Genomic DNA, 21514 nt, shown 5'->3' on the forward strand with positions numbered 1-21514 from the left:
TTAAACATTGCTTCGTCGTCATGGTGACTTTTTTTCGACGCTTTTTTTTGGAAATTGCTGCGATGTTGAAAATCTAGCACTGAGTTTTGTTACAAACATCATTACCTCAGTTCTATTACTTAAACTTCTTCAAACTCATGTTTAACGTCCGAATACTCAACCGTGACTTAAATATTATGTTGAACTTAATTACGCAATTCCTACTTTAATGTACTGGCTAAGTGGGCCGTGCAAATTAATATTTGACACACTGAGTGAGACACAACACACATGGTCTGCGCGTATCGGGTGCTCTTTTCCTACATTCACATCTTCAATTGATTTAAAATTGCTTGTATTTTTACTTCTATGCTATTTTCATGACACGTATATATTAAGTCTACTAGTTATATTTTAAGAAATAAAACACAATGGGTAATAAAATGAAATGAACTGAAATTCATTTATTTGTTATATGTAGACAATTAAATAACTCTTAAATGACAAGTCAATACACATAACGCAATACACATAGTACTTGATCTCTATTTACAAAATATTGGTTATATTATATAATATTATAATGAGAAAAAATATCTCACATTTTAAAAATATATGCTCACACTAGTAAAAATTTATCAATGAATCTGACATATGGAAGGATATTCCACAAACTGGAGAGGATTTTCGCTTAAAACCACTTACAATATAAGTGTTCACCATAATTACACGGAAACTTTCACGATTTTCGAAAAAAAACAAGCCACAAGCTGTATCAGTGCCCTTTTAACTTCGAACTACAAACGTAAATAGACGCCATTTTTCTTTTAATCCATTCATAGCTTTTTTTCGGTGATGCCAACAATTAATCTGGCTTCCCATCAAATTCAACATGAAAACCATCAGAAATCTACGTACTTACCATTAAATTTTCCATTAAACAGAGTTTTTATTAATATAGAACATTTTTTTTTTTGTTAATGAGCTTTATTAATATATGATGTTCTATTAAAAATCAATATATTTTATATCATATAATCAATACTTCTTATATAATTTATTTTAATAAATTGTCATCATCAGAAACTAATTTCACCATGACTTTGTACGTTTCTTTTGAACCAATTTAATTTTTGACGTTGATGGAAATTCTAAATTGTCGCAACATTTTCTAGTTAAGTTTAAGTCACATCGTTTAAATAATAAGTATTTAGATATATTATTGTCATAAAATGTTTAAAATGCTGTAAAGTAGATTGATTTTAACCTTTTCGATAATTTTCAACAACGCCCAAGCTACTAAAAAATCCACTAACCACTAAAGGCCATTTTTGATAACAAAGACAGCGGTCCAAATTACGAGATTTTGTGGAAAATCCTCTAAGCTAGCAACACTGCTTTTTGTTTGTAAAATGTGCGAGAGGGACACCACCACTTAATAATCATTCTCTTTTCAGACCGTTTTTCCTTACATCTTTTGCTACTTAAAAATTAACTTTAAGCCATAGGGATAAAGTATATTTTTAGTTTTTATGTCAAACGAAGTAAGCACTCCAGTTAGAATAGTAACTCTATGGGATAAAGTGAAATACGCTCGTCAGAGCAGCCAAGGCCAATATGGCGGCGCCTATAGTTCGCAGCAGCTGCCCGTGTAGTGTATAGACTTTTACTCATTTATGCCAGTGCTCCACATGATTTTGTTTGTTTTTGTCAGTGTTTAATGTTTTAATTTAAAGTTTCACTTTTACCGTAGTTTGATAAAACCACAAAATCGTTTTTTTTGTTCTAAACGAAAAAACTGGCAATCCAATTTTTTTAAAGATTTACCGGTGCCAGTAGATATCAAAACGTAATGCCGTCATCTTAAGATACCAGGCTGAAATCTCAATAACATTGTATGACATGTCCCTTAAAACTCAAAAAAATACTGCTTCGCATCAGAAAAGTCAGAGTTCTTCTTTTCCTTTTTAGGGAATACCTCTAACAATGTACAGTCCGTTCAAGTGTCCAGGCTTTACGGATCCACCAGATCCAATAAATCTTGAATCAGACGTCTTCAGCTCTAGCACTAGGAGCAGGCTTAGGGACCTCGGTAACCGTACTCGTCAAATTCGGCAAAGAGTTCAACATGCAACCTAACCCATGCATCAGCCCGCTGAGTTTCTCGCCGATTCCCAGCGCGTCGCGATTCCTATCCGGTAGTAGATTCATTCGCGGAGCAGCTGCTCTTGGATTGTTAGGTCTCCTTCGTAGGCCCTTGGGCAGCTATTAGCTAATCTTACCACTCCTGGCTGAGTATTTGCTCGCCTACTTGTCTTGCTGAAACTGGAAAGGCCTCCGGGCCATCAGTAATCCTTCAATCTCTCTCTCTCTCTCTCTAATCCTAATCCTTCAATCATAAAAAAGAAATATAAGAACAGACATCATTACTATTTATGACTAGCGGGCCACTCCGGCTCCGCTCGGGTCTTTAACAAAAATTTCAACGATGTATGACGTTGTTTTATTTTTTTTAATAAAAGAACACTTATTGCGGCATAACTATAATAGTTAGACATATGCTGTCCCGACACTTTTTATAAATAATAATGTGTTCTACAAAGTGGTAATACATTATTTTATTCTATCATCAATAGTTTTCCCAGGGCATGCGATATAAAGAATATTTTAGGCAATTTTTTTACACCTTGTGTTACATTATTGGAGTTTTAGTAAGGATCCCTAAATGTTTTCAAAAAAGATTATAGCCTATGTCACTCGGGAATAGTGTAGCTTCCAAATAGTGAAAGAATTTTTCAAATCGGTTCAGTAGTTTCGGAGCCTGTTCAATACAAACAAACAAATATTTCCTCTTTATAATATTAATATAGATTATGAACTAATAAAAGCACTACACAAAATTAGGACAGTAAATAATAACGACAATAAATAACGAAACAACTGTAACAGTCGAACTACTTTCGTAAATAAACTATCATTTACTGAAACAGTAATTACAATGTCCGAACGTATATATCATATTTATTTAATAGGCACCATTGCACGGCGTCAGAATGTAATGGCGGTCGTTCCGAGCGTTATTTCGATATTCGACGCTAATCACCGCTGTATTAAATTTAGTTAAGATTACGGGCGCCGTAGTAAAGTAAAGTGTTACTTTAATGTATAATACTTAATGTAGGCAGCGGCTTGGTTCTGCCCCTGGCATTGCTGAAGTCCATGGGCGACGGTAACCACTCACGATAAGGTGGGCCGTATGCTCGTCTGCCTACAAGGGCAAAAAATAATAATATAATAGTAACGTGTTAAGACGTAGTTTCCCAAACTGAACTGGCAATAAACTAGTGTCCAAGATACGCAGAAAACAATTTCACACATTTAAGCTCGTCTATTTGTTACAAATTTTAGTAAATTTTACTGGTGGTATGACCTCTTGTGAGTCCGCAAGGGTAGGTACCACCACCCTGCCTGTTTCTGCCCTGAAGCAGTAATGCGTTTCGGTTTGAAGGATGGGGCAGCCGTTGTAACTATACTGAGACCTTAGAACTTATATCTCAAGGTGGGTGGCGCATTTACGTTGTAGATGTCTATGGGCTCCAGCAACCACTTAATACCGGGTGGGCTGTGAGCTCGTCCACCCATCTAAGCAACAAAAAAAAATAAAAAAAAGAACCGGAATAACCGGTGCAGCCACGCTATTACAAAACAGTCCAGCTCTCCACATTTTTTTACTATTCTACAGTGTTAATGTCTTCGATAATGGTCAAAAAACGTGTAGTATAAAGAGATAAGGAGAAATCAACTGCAACAGATTTCATTTAGTTCATAGTTTTAAGGTTGTAGCATTATTTCCTGGCTTCACACTTCACATAAAGCGGTTGCGGGAGAATATGTAGCTTCCACGATCACAGAGCGGATGTGAACGTTGATCCTACGCCTAGTCCAAACAATAATTTCATTGCAGTAAAGGTCATGGTAATCATTCATAGATTATCTGATCTGTTAGATAAGTTATGCTATTGCTTTTCCATCATCTTAATTTTCCCCTATTTTGTATCTTGTATACTGGAGGACGTGGTCACTCCGTTATTTGGCATTACGGTCTTGGTTATTTCGCGACGCAGCAACCTTTTGGTTTGAAAATCAAAAGAAATCTATGAAAATTGTAATTTCGGTTTTGCGTTCCAAGATGGAGTTTAATTTATGTCATCCAGAAATTCCAATAACCGTTTGCTTTGAGGCATACCACGAACTCGACACACTAATAAAATAAGAAACAATTATAATTTGCGTAATTACTGGTGGTAGGACCTCTTGTGAGTCCGCATGGGTAGGTACCACCGCCCCCCCTATTTCTGCCGTGAAGCAGTAATGCGTTTAGGTTTGAAGGGTGGGGCAGCCGTTGTGACTATACTGAGACCTTAGAACTATATCTCAAGGTGTGTGGCGCATTTACGTTGTAGATGTCTATGGGCTCCAGTGACCACTTAACACCAGGTGGGCTGTGAGCTCGTCCACACATCAAAGCAATAAAAATAAAAAACATATTAAATCAGATAAATTATAAAAAATAAATCTTTTAATATCCACCATGATCCACAGCCCTAAATTCACCGGAAATCAACACATAAATCCTAAAAGGTCTGGAGTCCTCCGGTGAAAGTTCAATTAGAAGAAATATACAAAGTACATTGTCAAATTTCACGGCTAAGTATTCGTTAGGCGGTATTCAAGAATAAGTATTAAGTGACCATGAATCAATGGTCAGATTCGATGCACCAAATTAGGATTAGTAATGTTGCAGCTAAGGTTAGAATATAAATTTTCAAGATGTGACTAGTAAATATTCTTAAAATTTGTATACCACTATAGTTAAATAATTGAAAATTTACTGGATATTGATTAACAAAATCTTATATACTCCTTACAGGGTTTTGTATTATTTGACGAAATTTTACTTGTTCATTGAAAGATGATGTCAACAAAGGTTTAGATACATCGTTAATGAAAATGATTGGGATAGAAAAACAATCACCCCTGTTCATTGCTTTCAATATAGAAAACCTCAAATACAGAAATCTAATTAGGGTACCAAATTGAAAACTAAATATAGAATCAAATTTTCGGTAACTATCAGCAGCGCCCTATTCCCGTTTGGTCAACAACGATAGAGAGAAAGTCTGTCCTTGTACGGTAGATCCGCTTTCACGTACGTAATTCGCCCCATAATAGGACGGTAAGAGGGCCCGAATTATCAATACTCAATGATTGGTGGTCAAGCCTTGTAATTTTCTATCTGTAAATCTACCGACTTGTCATTATAATTTTGGGTGCATACATTTCTGTTCTCACATTTTAGCCATATATTTCGAAAAGGCTATATGTATAAAAATGAATTTGCTGTTCGTCAGTCTCGACCGATTGGGCTATTTTTGGTCTTGAACTATTTGTGGAAGTCCTGAGAAGGTTTAAAAGGTAGATAAATATGAAAATGCTCGGAATTAAATGAAAATAACAATTTTGTTTTCCCTTTGATGTGTCCCCCGTCGGACGGATTCCTTTTGTTTGTTTTAAGTTTATTTTATACAAAAGTTTAAGTCTTTTATTTATCGACTGAGGAACTACGAAGTCTGCCGGGTCAGCCAGTTATTTTATAATTATCTCCCAAATCGATGAACCATAAAAGAAAGTATAGTCCAGTAAAACTATTACAAATTGAGTTGGTCTGTAAAGAGAAACAAGATTTAAGGCTAATGTTTCACCAGTTCTTATTCCACCTCTATATGATTTATGTCATAAATCCTAGATTATAGGTGCTAAGATCCGAAATAGAGGACTAGAATTGTGGACGATACTGGTGGTAGGACCTCTTGTGAGTCCGCACGGGTAGGTACCACCACCCCGCCTATTTCCGCCGTGAAGCAGTAATGCGTTTCGGTACGAAGGGTGGGGTAGCCGTTGTTTTTTTTTTTTTTTTTTTATTGCCTTTGTAGGCAGACGGGCATACGGCCCACCTGATGGTGAGTGGTTACCGTCGCCCATGGACTTCAGCAATGCCAGGGGCAGAGCCAAGCCGCTGCCTACCGCTTAATACTCTCCATAAGCCTCGTTTGAAGAAGGGCATGTCATAGCGCTCGGGAAACACCGTGGAGGGGAGCTCATTCCATAGCCGGATGGTACGTGGCAAAAAAGATCTCTGGAAACGCACTGTGGATGACCGCAGTGGCTCCAGGTAGTATGGATGAACTCTACTCCGGTGGCGGGCGGTGCGATGGTAAAAACGAGATGCTGGTATCATCTCGAACAATTCCTCAGAGCACTCCCCATGGAACATACGGTACAAAATACAGAGGGAACCGAAGTCCCTCCGCAGACCCAGAGGCTCCAAACGATCCGAGAGAATGGGATTATCGACAATCCGAACGGCCCTCCTCTGTATGGAGTCAAATGGAAGAAGCTGGTATTTGGGAGCCCCGGCCCAGAGATGGGAGCAGTACTCCACGCGAGGCCGGACTTGTGCTTTATAAAGCAAAAGTCTTTGTCCAGGCGTGAAGTACCGCTTCGCTCTGTTGAGGACTCCCAGCATTTTGGACGCCAACTTGGCTTTGCCTTCCAAATGACTCCGAAACTGGACATCGCTCGAAATGTCGACCCCAAGTATCCCGATACTCTCGGAAGGTTGCAGAGATACTCCTTGGAATTGCGGCGCCATGACAAAGGGGTCCTTCTTCGCAGTGAACGCGCAAACTTGTGTCTTTATCGGGTTGAATTGAACCAAGTTCAATTCACCCCATTCGGAGACTCGCCCCAGAGAGTTCTCCACTTCAGACACAAGTTTTGATCGTCTCTCTTGCACCACGCTCCGAGAGAGACTCTGATGGCCGATATATCGCGCATCCCCCGTGCTATCATCTGCATAGCAATGCATGCCATCAATAGACAGCATGTCATTGATATACAGGATGAAAAGCGTGGGGGAGAGCACCGAACCTTGTGGAACGCCAGCGTTAATGGTCATGGTATCAGAACAGTCACCGTCTACAACGACCGTGATGCTCCGCCCATCCAAAAAGCTAGCGATCCACTTGCAGAGACCCTCAGGGATTCCGTAAGATGGTAACTTCGATAGAAGTGCCCTATGCCAGACCCTGTCGAAGGCCTTCGCGATATCAAGGCTCACAGCAAGAGCCTCGCCCTTGCTCTCCAAGGCTTCAGCCCACCTGTGAGTAAGGTATACAAGAAGATCGCCAGCTGAGCGACCGTGACGGAAACCGTACTGTCGGTCACTGATCAGCTGGCGATCTTCAAGATACTTCAGGAGTTGTGTATTTATAATTCGCTCCATCACCTTGGAAAGCAAGGAAGTTATCGCGATAGGCCTGTAGCTCGATGGGTCCGACCGGTCACCCTTCTTGGGGATAGGGTGGACGTGGGCGGTCTTCCATGAAGACGGAACCCTGTTAGTGCAATAAGAGAGGCGATACAAACGCGTTAGCGCAGGTGTCAGCTCAGGGGCGCACGTTTTCAAAACCACTGCGGGGATGCCATCTGGCCCACTCGACTTATGGACGTCCAGGAGTCGGAGCTCCCGCCTGACTGCACACTGTGTGAAGCAGATATCCGGCAGGGAGCTATCACACCGGGGGATGTTCAGTGGTGTGGCACCCCCGTCGTCCACAGTCGAGTTCGAGGCGAAGAGTTTGACCAGAAGGTCAGCCTTCTCTTTCGCGCTGTGGACCAGATTGTCATCGGACTTGCGCAGTGGTAGGAGACTAGACCTGCAGAAGTTTCCTTCTGCAGCTTTGGCGAGCGACCAAAAAGCACGGCTCCCGGAGGGATAGCTCTTCAATCGCTCGCCAACTCTAGCGACGTGCTCCGACTTCGCCTTGGCAATTACCTTCTTGTAGGACCTGGAAGCGGCGTTATATTTCCGCCTTTCCCCTTGTAACTATACTGAGACCTTAGAACTTATATCTCAAGGTAGGTGGCGCATTTACGTTGTAGATGTCTATGGGGTCCAGTAACCACTTAATATCAGGTGGGCACTGAGCTCGTCCACCCATCTAAGCAAAAAAAAAACTATTGTTTCCAAAAGACTTGTAACAACAAATACTGTGATCATACCCATGTTGGGAGAAAACCAGTTTCTAGGGTTCGAAAACAAATGGACAAGCTAATGGACAAATAAAAAATTAAAAGGCTAGAAAAAGCTGTATCTCCGTTGAAAACCTTACAACTATGAGAAGGCTATGTAATTGGACGATAATACTCCAACTTTGTAACAACTGGACAAAATCTTAAAGACTTAAGATCGATAAGGTCTCGTAACTGATTTAAGAAAACTGAAAAGGAGAATGAATCGTTCATGCTTCAATCGTAATAAATAATTAAATTCATACGTTTTCAAGCGTGATCCGTTCATGCTTCAATCGTGTTGACTAATTAAGGATCGTGATACGTGTAATACGATACGTAATACGTGAAGATACTATAAAAAAAGTTCTCTGAAAGTTCAATTCAACAAGTTCGTCGTTGAAACTATACTGAGACCTTAGAACTTATATCTCGAGGTGGGGTGACGCATTTACATTGTAGATATCTATGGGCTCCAGTAACCACTTAACACCAGGTTGGTTGTGAGCTCGTCCAGCCATCTAAGCAATCAAAAAAAAAGTTTAAATGGATTATTTAAATTTCAGAGCATAATTCATATTGCATATGATCCTCTTACTCAAACCTGCGAACTGTTATGAGCCTCGATCCAACACAATGCACGTAACAATTAAATTCGCCGGCACCACGGTTGCAGCCAAACGAAAGCCGTCATTTAAAAACGCTTTAAAATCTTTGTGTTCCCCTATAATCAGCCGAGGAGTACGCCGCGCCGGCCGCAGTCGGCAAGGGCCCTAGATACGAGCACACTCGAACATCTGTCGCTTCGCGCGTGAAGTACCTTACTTTAAATGGTGACATGCAGTCCTTATGTGCTCTTGTGTAAAGTAATTTATGTACTATTACTGCCGTCTCATGCAGTCTCCGGCATGCCTACACTAGATACGGTCGTATAGCGCTGAGAGGAACGCGATCGCAGTCATGCTGAGTAAAATAATTGACATCTCTGAAATCGAATGCAAAACAGGCCTTAATACGAAATAGTATGTCCAGGTGTTTTTATTTATTTATTTTTATTGCTCAGATGGTTGGACGAGCACACAGCCGACCTGGTGTCAAGTGGTTACTGGAGCCGATAGACATCTACAACGTAAATGCGCCACTCGCCGTGAAATATAAGTTCTAAGGTCTCAGCATAGTTACAGCGGCTGCCCCACCCTTCAAACCGAAACGCATTACTGCTTCACGGCAGAAGTAGGTGGAGTGGTGGTACTTACCCGTGCGGACTCACAAGAGGTCCTACCACCAGGTGTTGCAGCATTTGGAAGTTTCAGCTAGCACAGCATAAAATAGATTGGAGCCATCATTAAAGAATTATTGTGTAGATGAGTTTAATAAACTGATGTTATGTTTGTTCCGCTTTTAATTCAGAATAATTGCCTGACAGTGTTTTTAATCACCAATTTATCTATACACATAATTCGTCCTACTGATTAAGGATGATAGTAATAATAATAATAATAGCCTCTTAGGTTCGTGATAAGTATCATCATCACTGTGTTTCTACAAATACAGATTTGATTGCTGTACATGTTTTAACAAACGATAATATTTGTATTACAGTGAAATAAGTGTTGCGATAAACTAAATACCCATAAAAATTGAGGTCTCTAATGCTATTTTCACAAAATCACATCAGCCATCATAGAACAACAAGATTGTGTGTAAAGAAGTTATCCAACATAACAATACGATGAGTGTCCTTATTGCTAGTAGCGATCTCTTCAAAATAAATACAAAAAAATCAAAGTAAAAATATTGATACATTGTAATGTCATCATCATCATCATGCTTTCCTATTACCCTCTGCTGGGGTGTAGGGCTCGAATCAAATTTTTCCATTTGTATCGGTCTTGGGCAGTCTGTTCTAGCTCCTCCCACGTCATGCCCAAGACCCCTAGCTCCTGCTCCACCGAGCGACGCCAAGTTGTTCTGGGGCGGCCTCTCTTCCTTTTACCAGACACTTTCCAGGTCAGTGCTCTCTTTGATAGATGTGTATCGGGCTTTCTCAGAGTATGACCAATCCAATGCCACTTCCGCGTAAGGATCTCCTTCTCCATTGGTGTCTGCTTAGTGATTTGCTTAGTGACATTGCAATGTAACAGAATAAAATGATTGGATAAGATAGTGCTTCATAGAAGAATAATTATACTATATTTTTACGGAAAATGTGACCAGATATATGTATTTATGTACCAATATCACCAGACTCCTAAGAAACTTCCTTCTAGTTAAGGAACTTTGACTTAGATGGTCCAAGTCGAAGAATTACTAAAGTGATTTGAATGGTATACCAGGACTTCATTGGGCCGAATCATCATGATGGAATCAGGAATTGATGGTATATATTTCTGGTCTGACAATAATAGTTTGATAAAGATATTTGAAAATTTATAAAAAAACGCGCCAAAGTAGTGAATTTTTTTAAGGGATATTATGACCTGGTAACTGAGACCTTTAAGTCATGTCTTATTTTATTTTATATTCATATTTTTATGAAAAATGATATTATGGAGTGATTGCATCAAGATGATTAATTTGAGACATTAATCAACTGGGATGAAATTAAATGAAATGAAATGGGATGAAATATAATCTCAGTAAAATGGTGGTCATTTACTAAGATTTTTTCAGTGGACTTTTTGGAGGATCCCGAGAAGTTACGTCCAGCGGCTTTGTTTCATTTTCCCACATTTGTGCACTTTCACAGATGTTAAACAGTTAATAAACCACCATTATTACACATTTAAGCCCGAAGAAACACTAAATAGACAAAATAAAACAAATCACACAACTTCACTCCTGACGTTCCCGCCAAAAAGTCCCCAAGTCGTGAATGAATGAAAAATTGCACAGATAATATAAAAAAAAGGTTATGCGTCTCGTTTCATGCTTTGTAGAACTTGAACACTTTATTTTTAAAACTTTTCGTCGTATATTTAAATATACTAGAGGTCCAGCAGTAGTCGAAATTCGACTATAATTCATTGGAATTGTAAGTTGTATTGTATTGTACACTATTATGATTGTATTTTTTACTTCTATAATCATAAATTTCGCCAAGACTACGCTATAAAAAATATTAACAAAGACAAAGAATATTGAATTTATTCTCAATTTGACAACAGACGTCAAGAACAAAAGTTTGACAATAAATAGTATGCATGCGTGTGTGCGTCAAATACATGGTATCTAGTGTGTGTAATGTTTTCTTTATTGATTTAATGTATCTTTTCTGCATTATTTAAAAAAATATTAGCATTGGGCACTTCTTCTCTATATTCTCTATATGTGTGGAAAATTTCATACTCCTCCGTCCGCGCAATTTTCGTAAAAAGAGATACAAAGTTTTTGCTTCACGTATTAATATATAGATAAGATGCAAACGAGCAAACTTTCAATGGAAGTTAAAATGAACTTACAATGATAAGGAGAAAAGATCTCGATAAACATTCTGAATCGATTTAAGACGCGCGAGACGCCACCCCATAAACTATTAATCTTAATTCACTCAGCGCCCATTGTTATTCGTGAATCGGTGCGCCGAATCATTCGAGTATTGAGACATTTCAGACTAAATGAGACGTTGTAATCGAGTTACGACCCTAACGTAGATAGTTTAGTAAAGAGGGTAAGAAACATCAAAGCGAAGTCATCATCTTCGAATTTCGTTCGATTTACCATTATTATTATTTTTATTATTTTCTTTAGTTAATGTTTAATAGAACTCGAATTTATTAAATGAATTCAATTTTTTTTTAATATCTTAGGTCAGTGCTTCCCTACCTTTTTTCTTTGACGTGTCTCTTAATAAAGTTTTTCATTCGTGAGTACTACAGATAACTCCTTACTTTAATAGTTTGTAACTGTACGATCTAGAAAGGTCAAGAATGAGCATCTTCAGCCATAGTTTACCCGGAGCAAGACGTCTATACGTTCTTATCTCCAAATACTATTGACGGAATTATGCGAATGGTCTTTGGAGATGAAGAGTAGTGGATTAGTGTTTGACGTTAGAGATCCCAAGGTTTAGAAAGTCAGGCAATTTCTTACCAAGTCTCTAAACTGTAAGTAAAAACTTATTACGAAACTTCTTTCATTAGTACTCTAAAATTACTCGTATGATTAGACATTGTAGAGCTTTCTAGAAGATCTACAGAATCTGTCGCTACTTCGATTACGTTACATTGAAAACATATTAAAAAGAGAAAGGAAAATTTCATCGTTTTTTTCCACTGTCAACTATATATAATAACATTTAGCTATAACAGAATTAATATGCACTATGTAGCCATAACTAGTCACAAAAATGTCATACACACCACTAAGTTAAAGAGTGAACAAGTCCGCACTCGCATTTATGTATAGCGTGACAAATGTGGTCTTCTTAATTTAGGGATGAAATTGTTGACGAAAAATTTATAACACAATAATATTTTTTATCGTTTTAATGTGCATAGAATTATTATGTTTACCTTTATGAAAAATAAACTGAATATTGTAATGAACATGATAAAAAAAACTCGAAAGATATGTTTCGAATAAACCACCATCCTACTGAAACGTCTTAAACCAACCTATAAGTTAATTAATAAAACATATTACTGCGAAATGAAGTAGGAAAATAAGTGTTAAAAAAATCAGCAGGAAAGCCATTAATATGTTATAAGTTACGTCGGTGCCAGCCCTGATTTATGGCGCGTCCCGACAAACTCGCCCCGTTTTGAAATATAGACTTACTGGGGAATAGTTCTACTGAATGTTTTTATTTATTTGCTTTTGTCTTTTTTTTATTTGTCATCTTTAACGAGTGCAATTCGACGTAACATAACACTAAATATGTCTGAAATGTTAACTATATTAAATAAAGTGCTTTTAGGCATTCCAGGCACAGGTTCTCGTCCACATCAACTAGTTCCACTTGCAACTTCAGCCACAGACACAACCCACTAAATTCCTAGCCGGATATTCTCAGTGGATCGCGATCCCGATCCGATGATTGATACATTGAAGCATTGTTCTGACTAGAGCAAATATTAACAAATTCTCTCAAGCCAAGCCCCACGAATTCTTTTTTTTATGATTGACGGTTTGGACTGGTGGCCTTTCCAGTTTCACCAGGACAGGAGGGACTTTTTGGCGGGAACGCGAGGGGTGATGATTTGTGGAGGTGTGATTTGTTTTGTTTTGTCTAGTTAGTGTTTCTTCAGGTTTAAATATGTAATAACGGTGGTTTATTAACTGTCTAGTATCTGTGAAAGTGCACAAATGTGGGAAAATCAAACAAAGCCGCTGAACGTAACATCTCAGGATCCTCCAAAAAGTCCACTGAAAAAGTCTCAGTATATGACCACCATTTTACTGAGATTATATTTCATCCCATATCATCTAATCTCATTTCATTTCATTTTACTTAATTTCATGCCATGTTTCATAGTAATAAAATTAATTTCATTTCTCTTCATAATATCATTTTTCATAAAAATAAGAATATAAATTAAAATAAAACATGACCTAAAGGTCTTAGTTACCAGGTCATAAAATTCCTTAAAAAAACAGAACAGGTGGGCGAGCAAGGGCTCAGCCAGGAGGGGCGAGATTTGCTAACAGATACCCGAGCGCCTCCAAGGGAGACCTCACAACTCAAGAGCAGCTGCTTCGCGAATGGGTCTAGTACCGGATCGGAATCGCGACCTACTGAGAAGATCCAATGAGAAACTCAACGGGCTGATGTTTAGGTTAGGTTGCACGTCGAACTCTTTGCCGAGTTCGACGAGTACGGTTACCGGGGTCTCTACTCCTGCTGTTAGAGCGAAAGACGTCTCATGCAAAGGTTATTGGATCTGATGAATCCGTAAGGGCGTATCTAGGGCGACGACGGTGACTGGCTCAGGATTCGGGGAGTAGTCAGCGGCGGCAGCAATAAGGCGATTATCATGACTCATTGCCTTATCGAAGTAACGTTCCGACGCGGACTTCATACATTTTCTGATCGATTCGAGGTTTAAGTCGTCGTGTAAGTCAGCGTTCCTCACGAACGACGGACCATGAGTTCGCTCACCAAACAAGGTGAAGCCAGAATAGCCCCACGAAACTACTTCGCGATCAGTACGCAAAAAATGGTCGAAATCTCAATTGCATTGACACATTTCACTTAACCATACGTGTGTGAACTATCAAGAAACCACAGAAACCAAATCAAGAAACTGCTTACTAAGGCCGCTGAGTTTCTCACCCGGTCTTCTCAGCGGGTCGCGGTTCCCATCAGGTAGTAAAGGTATTCGCGGAGCGGCTGCCCTTGAGCTGTTAGGTCTCCTTTGGAGGCGCTCGGACAGCTGTTAGCTAATCCCTCCTACCTGAGCCCGTGCTCGCTCACCTATCCTGGTGAAACTGGAAAGATTTACGGGCCATTAGTAATCCTTCCTTCAGAAAAACTTAACTTACTTAACTTAACTCACAAACCAACATTTCAAATGAACAATTAACCAACGAATCGCCAAAAAAACATATGAATTTCACAGATTTCTTTATAATTTTATTATTTGCTGTCCACAAAACGTCATTGGTTAAACGTAAGCCATGTTATCCGGTCACAGCTTTCGAAATTAAATAATAGAAAATTAATGATTACTCGTGACAGACACAGTCTTCACAAAACGGGTTATCATTAGTCATCGACTCGCTGGGCTGTCGATGACAGTGGTGTTCGTCTGCGTTCATAAATCAGCATTCAGTAAAAACAATGGAAAGCTCACAATGGGAGATATTGCGCGAGCTTTTAGTTACCACGATATCATCCGGAGAATTTATATAATTTTCTTTATGCACTGCCGTCGCTTCCCGAGCCGCCGACCCATTAATTAAATTGTGGTATTCGTTTTAAATTAAAAAGAAAACATTTTTATGCGTACCTACACTTTATTAAATTTTATTTAAAAAAATATGCGGAATAAATATTATGATCAAACGCCATTTAAAATAATACATTGTTCAGTTAAAATCGAATGCAGTTATTGAAACGTAGCTATAATAATATTAACAATAATAACTGAGAGCGAGTCACAATAGCTCACTAAACCCCAAAATAGGATTCCCTGTGCTATGAGAACTGATATAAGTTTCAATAAATACATACATATTATATTAGCACCTAGACAAAAAGCAAATTTATTCATCACATCACATAACATTATAATGTTTGCCCAATGTGGGGTCGGAACCAACCCAACCCTTGGCCCAGCTCTCAGCAGTGCTAACTACATAGAGCACTACTGAGTCAGTCAATTATTCTTCAACAACTGACTCTGCAACCTCAACACGCCCCCTTCTTGAGTCATACATCGGGTTCCTAAACGCAGTTCGTCCGCCCCCTATAATGGTCGAATCTCTTCGGGTCAACGACACCACGCTGTCTGTTCTTCTTTGGAATCTGCTGAACATCCGTCTAGAGCCTCTGTTTATTACTGGAAATTCTATTTTAGGTAATCTATAGTAATATAAGTAAATGGCTCCCATTACTAAAGCGACCGCAAAGAACATTGAGAAAAACATTTTCTCTCCCAAATTTGCTTTGTCAAGTGGACTTCCGCTAATCTTCGCCAGCTTGCTACTCTTAAACCAATGTTTCTCGATAGTTTTATCAATATAATTAGCTATTTCAGCACTAGTTCCGGTATACGCTCCTTTTTCCACAACAACAAGCTGTAGTGTCCTAGAATCTTTGACCGGCGCGAAACCGATGTGATACACAACATTTCCCCCGTAGCTCTGAACAGTTTTATCCACTAGCTCATTGAAGGCTATCATATCGAAGTCGTCGTCAATTTCAAATGTAATGTATCCTCCGCATTGCTTACAGCAGTAACCGTCCGGCTTGATTGGCGCCAAGCAGCTTGGTTGCGGACAATATTTCAAAGAGCAGTCGATTTCCAAAGGAAACTTCTGGCACGGACAACCATTTTTGTGACGACAAGTCCTTGAAGAAACTTTAACTCCTGTTTGTAATAAGCTGTTTAGTTGAAAAGCTTGCTCCTCCTCAGATTCCGAAGCTCGGCTTAGAAACGACTCGGTGGTGTAGGTCTCGCCGCTAACTTTTAAACTGCGCACAGACTGCATTGAATCCGGCAGTATCACTGTGTATTTGGCATTCGGGAATTCGACATCGTCACCTTCACAGGGCAACTTCTCAGAATCAGGCGTGGCTTCATTGAATCGAAGAGAACTCCAAACGCCCGCTTGGGCCCACGAAGACATAGACTGATCCATATAATACGAGTAACCTTCTGTGCAATTCGTTTCTGTTGGATCCTCACCGAGAACTATCAAGGTTTCGAGAATAATCTCACCATCCACGGGCAAGACAAGCTCTTTCACTTTCTCCTCAGACTGCATTTTCACTGACCCTGTCATTCTATCAGGAAACACAACAGTTTGCTTTGAACACGGCAGTTTCTTGTCTTTGAAGTTGGCAGGCAAGTTGAAGCTCCCATTTGGCACCCATTTCACTAGAGCCGCTGATGCGATAGCGACAATTGACGAGAACAACAGCAAACTAGTGCTCGTGTACATTGTGCGAAGGCGTTTGTCTAAAATGTGAGCTCGTTATCATCAGGTAATCGTATACCAACATGTCTGGTCGTTAGTTATCCGCACATGTCACGTAATCAGAACGCGAGCCGCAAACCGATCGGGTGGTACAGCTTGGATAACGTAAACATCATCCCGCTGTTTGCATATGGAACGATTTGAGTTCGAACACGCCGATCTGAAATCTATAGCGATTTGAATAATTAATTCTATTAGTTATCTATTACGAATTTCCGAATTAGATTTTGTATTCTCAGTTTTATTATATAGGCGACCGTAAGTATAGTTCGGTACATATTTACAATTAAGTTAATTTATTATTATAATTTATACATATCCTATAATACATATTAGAATGAATTATACTGAATATCAAATAAGCTGCCTTTTTTTAAATTAAAAATGACATATCAATGACATTTCTGCCGTGAAGCAGTAATGCATTTCGGATTGAAAGGTGGGGCAGCCGTTGTAACTATACTTTTTTATTTTTTTTAGGTGGCTGGACGAACTCACAGCTCACCTTGTATTAAGCGGTTACCGGAACCCATAGATATCTGCAACGTAAATGCGCCACTCACCTTGAGATATAAGTTCTAAGGTCACACTAAGGTATCTTTTTTCCTACCTATTCTAGTAACCTTGAGGAGCTATTCTAGATTGGCCGAGCTAGTAGGTCAGCTCACGGGGTTGAAACCTGACGACGTTGCTAACACGAACCCTAGCAAGTGCCGTGCTTCACAGAATCTACCACCGGATCGGAAACGCGACCCACTGAGAAGATCTGGCGAGAAATTCACTGGGCTGTATCTGTGGGTTAATTTACTCGCGGAGCCCTTCGTCACAAGCGACGGGCTCGACGAAAACGATGACTGATGCTTGAGGGACCTAAAAACACCGTTAGAGGATCGGGAGGATCCGAAATGACGTGTTTTGGGCGACGTCGACTGTTAACCATTTGGTCCGCAGGATCGTATGTAGTTCCCGGCGGCCACGATGAGAGGATTCTCGTGTCGTGCCGTTTTATCGAAGTGGCGCATTGATGCCGACTGTAAAATACTTACTGATGGACTCTAGGCCCAGGTCGTCGTGCAGGTCGATGTTCCTGATGAACCACGGGGACATAGGGTAGCGCTGATATAGCCTCTTAAGGCAATCAGCATAGGAAAAATGCCAGCAACGCCACCCACAACACTAGTTTGTTACTCTCTTTATAAATTGAACAAATATTATACCTATCGTGTTTCGGTCCACTCTTTTAATTAATAAGATATCACCGATCTATTCCAGAACAGTCGAAAACAATAAGGATATTTTAATAAAAAACGTGACAAAGAAAAGTGTTTGTTCAAGAGCACGAGTACCCCCTATTTCTTAGCGGAATCGTTTTACGGCTCTTAAACCTTAATGATTTATGCAATGCTGAAACATCTCAAAAAAATTTCACATAAACATGTCTGAACGAAGATTATCCCCGAGAATTATTGGCTTGGTAATAAAACTTGGCTATCTACAGAAGCATTCGGCAAAGAAATATATGAGAGGTAATCTGACTGTAATAAAATTGTTTGTATGACACTTTTAAGTTTTGATTTCTTTATTTCAATTTACTACAGAATAGGAAAGTTAACAACTAGTACGTATGTTATATAAAATTATTTTCATTTTCGAAAACATGCCCATAATAATTTCTATATAGAGCATATTTATTTATCAGTTTCTTCAGCTTCAATATTTTTCATGTTCACGCGCGACTAACTTAAACGCATAATGAGAATGGTGATTACTTTTTTTTACTAACTATTATTGACTTTATCGTCCGTCGACGTCCCGTGAGGCTGGCGACTTAGCATCAAGCGGCTTCTGTGCCGATACAGCTACCCTTTCGTTAAACAGCACACTCAATATTGCAGTTTTGTAAGTTGGCATATAGATATTGCTTAAAGTATATGTCATTATTGTTTAATTCACAACAAACGACACGATTGGCTTATGAAACGACAGAAAAAATTACAACGGATAAAATAATAACGCATAAACGCAAAAAATTACAATGAAATAGTGACTTTAATTAAAATAGCCGATGACAATAAAGCTGTACTAATTCACATTCAATCTACTCATTCAGTCCACACCAATTGTCGGGATGCATCGTTTGAAATATGCTCAAGAGAAATATCTTAAGGAGATCCTAGATTTTCTTCAAAGCCATAAAAGCAATACAAAACGTCATAATAGCTGATGATTTATCTGAATATAACAGTAGGTGGTTAAATACAAAACCATTAATGAGTACTCGGGGGTGGAAATTTAATAAGACGCCGCGCCACGCCACCGTGCGTAGTTATGTAAATTTTATTGTATGAAAAGCCTCCGTTTGGAAAATACAAGCGTATATTCGGTACCGTGCTGTCGCGACAGAATTACGAGACGCTAGACGCTATTAACATTTTCGGTCCTGTAAGTACCACTGTATGTATAATGACCAATAAAGTTCGCTTACTTCAACGCTTTTGCCACTTTCTTCTGTTTTAAGGACTTCAGTAAGTACCAAATAATATTTCCATTATGTAGCTACCAAAAAATAAATTTTAACTGAATTTTATAGCCTTCTACATTTATTTATAGCGGTACAGGTACCGATGCTAAATTAATATGAACTCTTCACTGTATTGTAAAAAAAACTAGTGAGCTGATGCCGCGATCACAGCCATCTATTTTTATTTTCAATATTAGGATTGTTACAATATAGGCTATGGCGCGCGTTGATTTTATACCAACGCGTATGAAGAGGTCTTCGCATAATGAAATCAATAAAGTACATCAAATGGATGCGGGTATAGCAATAATATTACATCATAAGAGTTAGATTTTAAATGTCAAATAGAAACTCTTAAATTGGACGGCAACATTTCGATTTTATATTCCATATAGATTAGGAGATATAATTATCGTCTACACTGATAGATGAGCTTAAACATATCTGATGGTACTAGACGAATAGAATATTTAGACATTTACTGGTGGTAGGACCTCTTGTGAGTCTGCGCGGGTAGGTACCACCGCCCTGCCTATTTCTGCCGTGAAACAGTAATGCGTTTCGGTTTGAAGGGTGGTGCAGCCGTTGTAACTATACTGGGATCTTAGAACTTATATCTCAAGGTGGGTGGCGCATTTACGTTGTAGATGTCCATGGGCTCTAGTAACCACCAGGTGGGCTGTGAGCTCGTCCACCCACCTAAGCAATAAGCAATAAAAAAATAAATAAATAAAACATTCATCACTATCAAAAAGAAAATCAACAGTCACGTTCACAACATCAGCCCGTATGTACACATTGCTAAGCGAATTCTGTTGATCGTAACAAGGCCGCCGAAACGCACAATATGGCAGATGGGTAGATAACAGCGGCCTGTAAGTGTTCGGGTTTTACGGTTCAGACGTATAAAATTGCTAAGGGGAATCTAAGGATACAGCGCGAATCATTGTAGAGGCTTTAGTGAAAGCAGTACTTGTGCTAAAGCTTTTGGGGTAAGGAATTTCTTAAATGTCTGCCGTAGATATAGTAACGTACAAACAAGATTTAAGGTTTTTTTTTTGTTTCGGCACATTCGATTATAAAATAGAAAATTTTGAAATAATTATAACACTATACTTTTTTTTGAAATTTTATGGCCTAGTAACGAGACCTTTCGTTTCACACAGTTCCAAATCACAAAGGTGTTTAAGACATTTTCAATTCAAAAAACATGTTGAATTTGACAGTGACAGTTGTCCTTCTGTAAACTCCCTCCATTGCACCATAGCTTAAGTCGAAGGGCTCCGTGGCATAAAGCCTTATTGTCATCGGGTTATGATATTCAAGGCAGTGAAAGTTTACGAGTGTTTTTTGTGTTTTATGTCGGTTTCTGAACGACGTCCATTCGACTCGAACAGTCGATTCCGTTTAATATATCTACGGTCCAACTTTTCTTCTTTCACATTTCGAAAGTAATTCTAAAAATTTAGGCTTTTTCCTCAGAATACAGAAAAGCTTTTTCACACAAAAAATCAATTGTCGTAATTATTTTTTTTCCTACCTATGCGATAGCCTTGAGAGGCTATTTCAGCTTCTCCTTGACGTATAGGTGAGCTCACGGGGCCTCAAACCAGGAGCGTTGCTAACACTGGCCCTAGCAAGAGCTGTGCTTCGCAGAATCTACCACCGGATCGGAAACGCGACTCACTGAGAAGATCCGGCGAGAAACTCAGTGTCTATGGGTTAATTTACTCGTCAAGCCCTTCGGGTTCGGCGAGGACGGTGACCGATTCTTGAGGTACCTAAAAGCACCGTTAATAGATCGGGAGGTTCCGTAAAGACGTGCTTAGCGCGAAATCGACTGTTTACCATTCGGTGCACAGGATCGGGTATGTAATTCCCGACGGCCACGACGAGAGGGTTTTTATGTCGTGCCGCCTTTTCAAAGTGACGCAATGATGCCGACTGTAGGTACTTACTGACTGGTCGTAATCATCAACTTACAGACGGCTACAGCTCGCAATAGGCTTCCGTCAATTTTCAGAATCTGGAGCAATCCTGTGCTGCACGTCTCCGGCGAATTACAGCAACCTTCAGATCGTCCATCCGTGTTACATATAATACATAATTAACAGCAACCATTACTTTCCATTATGGAAGGATGCAGGATGGAGGTTTTTTTTCCTACCTAAGCTGATTGAAGCCTTGAGAGGCTATTTCAGCGTAACCTTAACTAGTAGGTGAGCTCACGGGGCTCAA

General features: G+C 39.3%; 1 protein-coding gene across 1 annotated transcript; it reads right to left on the reverse strand.

Annotated features, from left to right (window-relative positions):
* Positions 1–15049: 15049 nt before the first annotated feature.
* Positions 15050–17007, reverse strand: LOC101743254 (protein amnionless). The gene has a single exon (XM_004924748.4). The coding sequence runs from the start codon at positions 16717–16719 to the stop codon at positions 15436–15438; it is 1284 nt and encodes a 427-aa protein (XP_004924805.1). The 5' UTR covers positions 16720–17007; the 3' UTR covers positions 15050–15435.
* Between the last annotated feature and the right edge of the window lie 4507 nt (positions 17008–21514).

Source organism: Bombyx mori, chromosome 22 (assembly GCF_030269925.1).
Source record: "Bombyx mori chromosome 22, ASM3026992v2".
Taxonomy (NCBI): Eukaryota; Metazoa; Arthropoda; class Insecta; order Lepidoptera; family Bombycidae; genus Bombyx; species Bombyx mori.